The sequence below is a fragment of the Pseudochaenichthys georgianus genome, chromosome 9 (genome assembly GCF_902827115.2).
Source record: "Pseudochaenichthys georgianus chromosome 9, fPseGeo1.2, whole genome shotgun sequence".
NCBI lineage: Eukaryota > Metazoa > Chordata > Actinopteri > Perciformes > Channichthyidae > Pseudochaenichthys > Pseudochaenichthys georgianus.
The window spans coordinates 36,449,780-36,460,093 of record NC_047511.1 but is presented as its reverse complement, the minus strand read 5'-3'; the positions used below and the strand labels follow the sequence as shown (position 1 = coordinate 36,460,093).

The window sequence follows — 10,314 nt, the reverse complement described above, 5'->3', positions numbered from 1 at the left end:
TTATATAGCACCTTTTAACCAAGTGGTGTAAAGTAACCAAGTAAATTAAGTAAGCACTAAGTCAAATGTTGAGGTCCTTGTACTTCACTTCATATTTTACTGCTTTGCACTTCTACTCCACTACAATTCAGAGGTTAATCATTTACTTTTACTCCATTACATTCATTTAGTTACTTTTTGAATAATAGTGTGAACAAGTATATCTGGAATAACGTTCACAAGCTACAATGCACTATACAAAGTTATTAAACATATAATATATATTATTCTGAAATGGTCCATTCTGTATAATGAGTACTTTTACTTTTTGTATTTTAAGTATATTTAGATGCCAATACTTTTGTACTTGTACTTGAGTAACTTGATTGAGTTGATTGCAGGACTTATACTTGTAAGTTATAACAGAGTATTTCTACACTCTGGTACTCCTACTTTTATTTAAGTACAAGATCTGAGTACTTCTCCCACCTCTGCTTTTATCACAAGGCCATTCAAAGTGTTTTACAAAAATAATATTAAACATTAATAATAATATAATAATAATAATAATAATAATAATAACAATAAGCTTTATTGGCACCACTTTACAATAAGACTATACCCTTATAAAGGATTCATAAATGGTTTATAATTAGGTTATGAATTAGGTCGTAAACACTTTATTAATCATAAGAACCATTTATAAACTAGTTCTAACATAGAACTTATTTATACATCAACACAGGCTCACTATTTGGCAAGATGATTAAACCTTATATTGGCTACTTAGTGAGAATCAAGTCAGTGAACAACAGATACCAAGGATGCTGGCTGATGAAGAACACGTAGTAAGCTAGGTAGCCAATATAAGGCTTAGCAGTACAGATAAATGTGGGCTCACTATTTGGCAAGCAACCGGTCACAGTTGCCCTGTTTATCTCATGTCTTGTAAAAGCTTATTAATGATTTATTAAGTGTTCACAACCTAATTAATAAATGAATTACAAACTATTCGTAAACCCTTTATAAGGGTAGTCTTATTGTAAAGTGGTACTGCTTTATTTGTATAGCACTTTGTATAATAATTGCAGTCCAAAATGCTTCACAGTAGAGAATTGACATCTCATAAATTAGTCAAAGGAAATTCATAGTTAGCTTTAAATAGAGCAAGAATACAAAATATTTTGTACTTATCATATTGTTGCATGTACAATAGACTTCTCACACACACAATGTTGCACAAATAAAGCCCTATACAAGTAAAACATCAAGGAATGTATTCAAGCAAAACAATACTTTATGATCAGTGCATTAAGACACATTTAGCCACATTGATCTCTTTTCTGTGATGCAAGTTATAGATTTTTATTTAGACAATCCTTAAACTATACATTATTGTTATTGGTGTAGTAGTGTTTTATCTTCTGAGGACAACTTTCTAGTATTCGGTGTACTTTGGACACAATGAAAACGCCCAGTCTAAGGTTCATGAGGTAAAATTATGTCATGCCATAAACTCTAAAAGGAAACGTTCTGATGTAAATCCTAAGATAATTATAAATGTCATTACCTGCAGCTTTCAAGAAACTCCTGATGTAAGTGGCATGTTTTATTTAAAAATGACCTTTATGAAATAAATGTAATGTTCTAATACATTTTTGATGTTGTCTATCTATAGTTTATTTAAGCGTATTGTATAGCTTTTGTTTCATGTATGTTTCAAATTGTGGGTTTATGGGATTAATCTTTCGAAAATGACCTATAGACAATGTTACACGTAGTCTTTGAAAGGGGTAAAAGGTGATCTCGTGAAGCTCAAAAGTGCTCTAGTGAGGATCTCTTTTATTTTTTAAAAGGTAAACAGGATAAGCCCTTTCCGGCGATGACGCATGTACGCGGAAGTGCCGCCAAAAGCGTCAAGTCAATTTTCAAAACACACAGGGATGAAAGTTGAACAGCTGATTAAATATAATGCAGTGTGACTGACACTCTTCACGGGTGAAAGGTACGTTTATGAATATGTGTTTGTTATCTGATAATGCTTTTTAAGGCATACATGTAATGAGATACATTCGACATCCTTCAGGGTTATCCACTCACTTTGGAACAGAGTTGTTAGGGATTACACTGCTGAAAATAAACACTTGTTTCCTTACAAAGGATCCATTCTTCAGGATGGAGAAGGGGGTTGCATCCTCTAAAGGAGAGGGCTTCCTCTCCAGGATGGCCCTCAATGACAACAAGGCTGGTATGGAGGGTCTTGACAGGGACAGGATCAACAAGATCATAATGGAGTCGTCAAAGGTAAACACTAACAACTCAGTTAGACTTGTTCTGCTGTCGGCCCTATATACATATAATCAGGGTTGGGAGGGTTACTTTAAAAATGTAACCAGTTACAATTACTAGTTACCTGTAAACAAATGTAATCAGTAACCTAATCTTAGTATCAAAATATAAAAGTCATGTAATCTGATTACTTTCCCTTACTTTTAGATTACCTTAATATCAAATATTACAACAAACATAATATGCTATTTTTAGTGTTTGACTAACATTGTAGTCCCAAGTTATTAGAAATGTAACAGTAATTTGATGACCTCTTTTTATATGTATCTTAAAGGGAATACATGTACCTTTTTTTGGTATCCTGATAACGTAATCCTGTTAAATGTAATCTAATAATAATAATAATAATAATCCTTATATTTATTATAGCGCTTTATCAATGACTCTCAAAGCGCTTTACAAATACACATTACACATACATACATGTAATGGTCATCTACTGTGGACAATACCCACAGGAGCAAATTCGGGTGAAGTGTCTTGCCCAAGGACACAACGGCCTGACGCAGTGGGGCGGGTCTGTTACTGTTAATCTGTTACTCCCTAAACCTGCATATAATGTTCTATACATTTAAAACAAAGATAAATGATTTGTTAGAAAGGACAAAGCTCTTTAGTGAGCTGTGAATCATATTAAATATAGGTACAGTTGTACTGCCTGTGTCCAGCCGTGTATCAAAGCTCCATATCTCTAGTTTAGTGACACACAGTCCTAAAAATAAATGTGCTATTATAGTTTTGTTCATTATAGCTGTGTTACAGAATCTGTCGTGTCTCTACAGGGGTCTAGGTTTTATGAGAACGAGTTGAAGAGAGAGCAGCAGGTGAACCAGCGCATTGAGAAAATGATGCTACAAAAAGCACAGATCACAGAACAACAGTTAAATAAAGCACAGGCTGAGGTAAGAAATGTTATGGATGTATCTGGCATTTGGTCACTCAAATACGAATAACCAGACAAACTTAAAGAACTGTTAATGACAAAGCTACATAATAAATATCACACCACTTAAGTGTTTTACATCAAAGCTATCTTTATAGGTTGAACAGATGGTTGCAGAGCTAGAGAGAAGTCGTGATCTCAGCCATCTGATTGTACATGTGGATATGGATGCTTTCTACGCTGCTGTGGAGACGAGGGACTGTCCTGAGCTGAAGGACAAGCCCATGGCTGTAGGATCCATGAGCATGCTGGTGGGATAGAATATGTTCTCGCAAAATGTATACGATTTATAATGGTTATTCATTAGATGATTGAATTAAAAAGTGGACGCTATGCCCTGATAACACAGGGTAGAAATACAAGAAAAGTAATAGAAAAACTATATGTATTACATCACTGGTCAAAGTACAACTTTCTGTTATCCCTTTATTAGTTCAGTATCGGGGAAATGTACAGCGTTACATAAAGGGTCATATAGCAGATAAAAGGAAAGCAATAAAAAAGTAGCTAACATGTTCAATACAGAGAAACAAAGCACACATTAGTAATAACCAAAGTAAAAAGAAATGGCTTAAAAAATGTGTTGCAGCATTTAAATAGCTAAGTGATCTTATTTCTCACGGTATAATATTAAGCAGTGATAGTCCTTTTTCCCAAACAACAGAAATAAAAGTCCTATTTTATATATGACTATAACATCACTGCACTCCGCATACTGTTATACTATGAATAATGAATTTAAAGCAAGGCTAATGTTTTAAGAATGACTCCAAGACAAATGTAAAGTGTTAAATTCAGATCTCATCTTCTCTCTTTCAGTCAACATCGAACTACCATGCCAGGAAGTTCGGGGTCCGAGCCGCCATGCCTGGCTTCATTGCAAAGAAACTCTGCCCCAACTTAATTATTGTTCCAACCAACTTTGACAAATACAGAGCTGTGAGTGAAGAGGTGAGAGAGATTAATCATACACGCACAAAGAGATAACTGCTTCTAGAAGTCGCATGATAACACATTTTGTGCAGTCATTTTGTGGCTTCCTGCTTAAACAAACAGGTGCTCATGAATGTGTGTCTCTCCGTTAGATCCGTGAGATCTTTGCAGACTATGACCCTCAGTTCCAGCCGATGAGCCTGGATGAAGCCTATCTGGATTTCACAGAGCACCTGGAGCGGAGGCAGAGCTGGCCTGAATCCTCACGAACACATTGCTTCCGCACCAGCAGCACCACTAAAGGCAGGACTTAATTATGTAGCGAATGATTACATGGTGTGGTGTGTTGTTTTTATGCATCTACAACATTATTCAAATTGACTCTAGACCTGAGAATATGGCAGAAAAGAAGTCTGTTACATGATCAAGTTTCATTCATCTGATTATTGTATGAAGTATTTTCTTTTCCCTGTAGGTGAAGATCAGATGGATGTTTCCCTGGAGCCAGAGCAGAGCGACCTCTCTCCGGTCCTGTTTGAGGACAGCCCGAGCTCCTCGCCCTGCTCCCCGAGCTCTGAAGCTGACGGTGCTTCTGGCGGTGCGTTTGAGGTGTTTGGGACATCTGTTGAGGAAGCTGTGAGAGAGATGCGCTTCAGAATTGAGCAGAAGACCACGCTGACCGCCAGTGCAGGTGAGTTTAAAACCACTGACCTGGTTAAGAAAACACTTCTGTGTCTGCAGAGTGTCTTTCTGTTGCTACCATTTTTGATTTATCGCACGTCCTAAATGCAAGTTAGCTGTTTAAAACTTCTGTCAACTTTGTTTTCCCCCTACTTTCTGAATAAAAACGAAATAAAAAAAATAGTATGATTTGAGAACAACAAGAAACTCTACTTATAATAAGTACAATTCATGTTTTGCAATAACAAACTGCTCCACAACAATAATAACTGTCTATCCTGCACATTTTGTTCAGAATTATTATCAAAATGATGTGCATGTTTTACCAGCTGTTCATTTACACATTCAAAAGTCAATTATGCTATTCACTCTTCTAGGAATTGCTCCAAACACGATGATTGCCAAGGTGTGCAGTGACAAGAACAAGCCAAACGGCCAATACAGACTCCCCTCCACCAGAGAGGCAGTCATGGACTTCATCCAGAGCCTCCCAGTTCGCAAAGTACGCTACACATTGCTCAAACTAAAACATAAACACAGAGCTTTGTGGTTGTAGTTTGTTAATCATTTTGGAAAAACACGTCAGTAAGTAATCATGTGTTTCTGTTTTATAAAAGGCAGACAGATGACGAGTAAAGTGATAAAGGATGTGCTGCAAGTAGGGAAACACTGGTGTAAAGATGGTAACACATTTGTTTGTGCTTCCTTTCAGGTTTCTGGCATAGGAAAGGTGAGCGAGAAGATGCTGAACGCTCTGGGCGTCGGCAGCTGTTCTCATCTGGGCCAGCAGATGGCGTTGCTGTCGATGTTGTTCTCGGAGACGGCCTGGCATCATCTATTGGAGGTTTCCCTGGGTCTGGGCTCCACACATATACAGAGGTATATGTCTGTGAAACAAAACACAAAAGGGGGGTCCAGTTCAGAGGAGATAATACCTGTCTTTGCTTTTACACAGGCAAGAAGAAAGAAAAAGCATGAGCACAGAAAGGTAGGGTTTTATTGAAGCATACATAAAAACATTGTAAAGTGTCCATTCTCTAAACTCTTCCTCATTTCCTCTCTGTTTCATTCTTTTCTCACACGTCTTATTTACAGGACATTTAAGGAACTGAGTAGAGTCGAGGAGCAGTTTTCTTTATGCAAAGAGCTCTGTGAAGACTTGGCAGGAGACATGAAGAAAGAAGGTCTTAAGGTGGTGGACAGGGGGACTTTCTTTATTTTGGAACATGAACTGTTTTTACCTTATGAATTAGTAAGCTGTGTTGAACACACATTTGTCTACTTCTCTTAGGTTGTATCAACCACACACAGAGCTATACTGCATGATCATAGCTTTTCTTTTAAAACTGCTGACATGTTGCTTATCACCTGTTTTGATTGTCTCAGACTGAGCAAAGAGAAGTAGAACAAAGCAAGCATATTTGAACAGAAATGGACATCACAAAAATGGATTGAGATAAAAGGGTTGGTTTTGGTTAAAAAAAAAAAAGAAAGTAAAACAGCGTGTTATATTTGTCCTCCCTGGAATCAACCCCAACAGAATCTCATGCAATTACCTCAACCTGTTCACTCCTGTTCAAATCGATAGAGACAGGACTGCATGGCTTGGCACGACCATCACCCCCCTGCTGGGGCCCCGATGTGGCCTTGATAGCTGCAGGAAATGGAGGGCCATTAAGGAGACAGCGGGGGGCTACTATCAGCCTTGGAAATGTCTCCCTGGGAGATGATCACATTACTATGAAAGCGCTTTTTGCTGCGTTACTCACAAGTGCATTCTGACAAATCCATCTCTGCTATGACAGATTATACGGATTTCCATTTCGTCTTTTTATGACACTTACACACAGTATCATCGATTATGCTTTTAATTAAGAGGTTGCTAGACGGCACACAGAAACAACCTTTACTGTTTCCCCGAAATTAACTTTAGTTTTTAATTTCCCTGAAGGGTAAAACAGTCACACTGAAGCTGAAGAATGTCAACTTTGAGGTGAAATCCCGGGCCCTCACTCTGTCGTACGGTGTGTCTACAGTGGATGAGATCTTTGCTGCTGCCAAGGACCTCCTGAAAACAGAAATCGACAATGAGGGACCCCAGCCGCTCCGCTTGAGGCTCATGGGTAATTAGATGTATTACTTGAATGTCAATTAAATGTAAATGATCCAAGACACACTGCATGTGGAAATAATAACACAGCTGTTATTCTGATGTTTTCTCCCGATAATTAGTTTTTGTGCTCGTAGGTGTGAGAATCTCCGCCTTTGTCAGTTCGGATGATAAGAAGCCGCTGCAGAGGAGCATCATTGGCTTTCTTCAGCAAGGCAAGGCAGACTCTTTGCAAGGAATGCATCAAAAGCTTGAAAAAGAGCATCTCATAAGTCACTCCTCCCAAACAGTGCCGCCTGATTCTCTTTCCTCGGCGCAAAAGTGCCAGAGACAAGAGGGAGTTACCTGGGGGAGGGGCTTAGAGACCGGTGAGGAACCCAATCAGTCTTTCTTCCAAAGGGCTCAGGCCAAGAGACTGCGACTCCAGGAAGAAAATGCAAGTACTCAAGAGGAAGGACATGGGGGAAATGCTTCTGTGACTACTTCCATAGGCACTGATGCTGAAGAGGGTGTAGGATCACCAACAAAAGCACACAACAGTCCCTGTACAGCCTCAGATCTCCAGGAGAAAGACCCGGTCCCTCTCGTAGAGGCTTCCACATCAGGCTGTGGCCTTACGGTGTCCGAGAGCCTCACCTGTCCCGTGTGTTTCGGGCAAGTGGAGACCACGGATTTGAATGTTTTCAACAAACATATCGACCAGTGTCTCAGCGATGCCTCCAGAAAGCCAAACCACTATACCATTTCGGACACAGAGTCAGAGTTGGACCTAGAGGGTGACCACAAGGAATGTGAAGTGATGCCGTCGAACAGAGATGATCTTCAGGAACACAGCTTGGATTCTCTTCAAACGGTGTTGTTGATCAGTGATGACAACGAAACGCTGACCTCAGGACAGCCTCAGTCATGTGGCGATAACGGCCCCGTCCTCATCTGCCCAGTGTGTCAGCTGACTCAGGATAGTGATGACCTCACTGTCTTTAACCGCCACGTTGACCTCTGCCTGAACCAGGAGGTCCTACACGAGCTTCGGGGGCACACATCATCTCCCATAAATCCACCCTCAGCTATAAATAGCAAGGCCATAGGTGAGTGTGTGTATTAAATGAGGTTGTTCCACACTACCACACGAAAGAGGAACCACATACTGTGCAGATAATCTGTCATCATTAACCATTTTTAAGTTGATATGGCAGCTAACATCCAGCATAACAGCATGTATTTTAGTTTGGAGTATGATGACTCACTCTCTTTTAGCTCCGCTCGGTTTTAGGTCGTGCACAGTGGGATTTTAGAGATTTTCTGAAAACAGCTGCTGACTTCAGCCTTGAACACATCGCGAGTGTCGATGGTGAACCAAATATCTATTTTCTTTTAAGCTCCGTTAAGCCAAAGGGTGCTGCAAATTCTGGTGATCAATTTCTATAGAGAGAGAGAGAGAATATTTTCAAATAGTTTTCTCATTTTTCTTTCTGAAATTGTCTCCATGAAAATGATGAATTAAAGCCATTTTATTATTTCAGTGTATCCTGCATGGAGTGTATCTATTTCTTCTGATGACAGATAGATCCTGTTAGCAGCGCCTATGAGTCAAAGTCAGCTTTATTGTCAAAATTACTACGTGTGTTATACATCCAGAAATCTCGAGATACCGTAAAATGTGGCTGTGATGCATCTTTGGAGCTAACAAAAGGAATGTCTGTTTGGCAGGGTGTCATTGGCCTGTGACCTTGTTATTTACTGACAGTGACACGGTGTGACACGATTGTATCGATTCCTACAGAGAAAAGACATCTCATTTCAGCCCATGGGGCTTCCTTTGCTCTGGTCTTGGAAATGGCTAAATCACTTTCTCCCCTGTTCATTCCCTACAATGAACTGCACCCCGGTTTCCTCTTAAACAGGCCTGCCTCAGAAATTGCTCTCTTTATATCTCTGAAGAGGTGCCTCGTGGGCCTCCACTGGATGTCATCTTTTTGATAGAGAAGAGGTTTTTTTTGTATGTGTATGTGTTTCTCTTCGCAGACCGAGCCCGTCTCCTGACAACACAAGCAAGTAAAGGCAAAACCAAAAGGTGAGACTACATTGTTGCTGTACAAAATATTGACTCTCTTCATATTCCATGTACTTGAGGTACAGTAGTAACCATGGATGTTTTCTAAATTACATTTAGACGAGACTCGCCGTCTTCCCCTCCTTCTAAAAAGGCTAAAGGACTCGGCCCTCACACCATCGACAAGTTCTTCAGGTGATGCATGGTGTCCACGTTTTCTTCAGGAAATGAGAAGCCTGTTCCACAGGGAAGGTTTTCATTGAAAACAAAGCCATATTCAATGTTTAAAAAGAGAACTGTAAATCTATGGGATAAATGAAGCTAAGCATTTGCCTTATTTGTTTTTTATAAGCCATAACTAGACAAGAATGTAAAGATGACAAGAGACAAATGTTATTTTAAGTCTTGAACATTAATAGAAATATATATGCACAATTCATTGTCTATTCTTGTTATCACTGAAGATACGTGTAATGTTTTTGCAAAGTGGATCATGAAGGTATTTATTACATGCTGAGGGGACAGTGTTAGTTTTTAATTTATATTCAGAAAATGATCTTATTCATATATTTTCATTTCCAATTGTATTTATTTCGTTTTCCAATGATCATACATTGATCATACATGTTTAAAAATGAAAATAAGAGAATCCTTCTATCATGGTTATTGAAATAAACTACTCTTCTGATGAAATGTCACTTTGGCTGATGGCATTTTTGTACAATTAATTACCACACACTCAACATTAATATGACTAACTTAATATGACAAATAAGGGTTGGCCTACTGACGAAAGGCCCCAAATGAGGCTGTTTTAAGTTGTATCAAAGAGTATAACTTAAGTGTTATTTAAGTCCTTAATCGAATAAGAGAAACCCACGCTCCGGGTCCTCAGAGGCCGGCAGCAGCAGAATGTGTTGCCTCAGGTTGTGTGAATATGACACATCGTTCTGCAGTGCATGTGAAGCTAGTCAAACTTCCTTTGGTAAACAAGTTAAACTGCTATTAGAGCCTTATGTTAATCTTTTTAAACAGTGCACTGTGTTCTCAGAACTTAAAGTTAAAAACACTTTGTATAACATATATAACTCAAGGTAAGAAGCCGTAGTCATGCCATATTCTAGCCATATTCCAGTCATGTTAGACAGGTGGAGTGTGACTGTTAAACATGTTCTGTTACTATTAGCATTCACTTAAGGGTGTGAGTAAAGTAAACAGGGACCAGCCCTCCAACTTTAAGGAGTACGCTTCCACTTCAAGACTCGC

General features: G+C 39.0%; 1 protein-coding gene across 1 annotated transcript; it reads left to right on the top strand.

Moving 5' to 3' along the window:
- The first annotated feature begins 1,881 nt into the window (after positions 1-1,881).
- On the top strand, positions 1,882-9,719 carry polk (polymerase (DNA directed) kappa). Its single transcript, XM_034091968.2, has 15 exons — positions 1,882-1,984; positions 2,140-2,283; positions 3,111-3,230; positions 3,370-3,522; positions 4,091-4,222; positions 4,357-4,507; positions 4,680-4,895; positions 5,263-5,387; positions 5,598-5,764; positions 5,841-5,873; positions 5,981-6,077; positions 6,837-7,008; positions 7,133-8,083; positions 9,021-9,069; positions 9,169-9,719. Exons 2-15 carry the CDS (start codon positions 2,155-2,157, stop codon positions 9,245-9,247), a joined length of 2,574 nt encoding a protein of 857 aa, XP_033947859.1. The 5' UTR covers positions 1,882-1,984; positions 2,140-2,154; the 3' UTR covers positions 9,248-9,719.
- Positions 9,720-10,314: the final 595 nt, after the last annotated feature.

Excerpts from the sequence above, each read along its gene's own strand:
- polk (XM_034091968.2), top strand. The coding sequence starts at position 2,155 with ATGGAGAAGGGGGTTGCATCCTCTAAAGGAGAGGGCTTCCTCTCCAGG. Across the intron at positions 4,508-4,679 it reads CACCAGCAGCACCACTAAAG|GTGAAGATCAGATGGATGTT; the intron begins GCAGGACTTAAT and ends TTTTCCCTGTAG. Across the intron at positions 5,874-5,980 it reads AAAAGCATGAGCACAGAAAG|GACATTTAAGGAACTGAGTA; the intron begins GTAGGGTTTTAT and ends TCTTATTTACAG.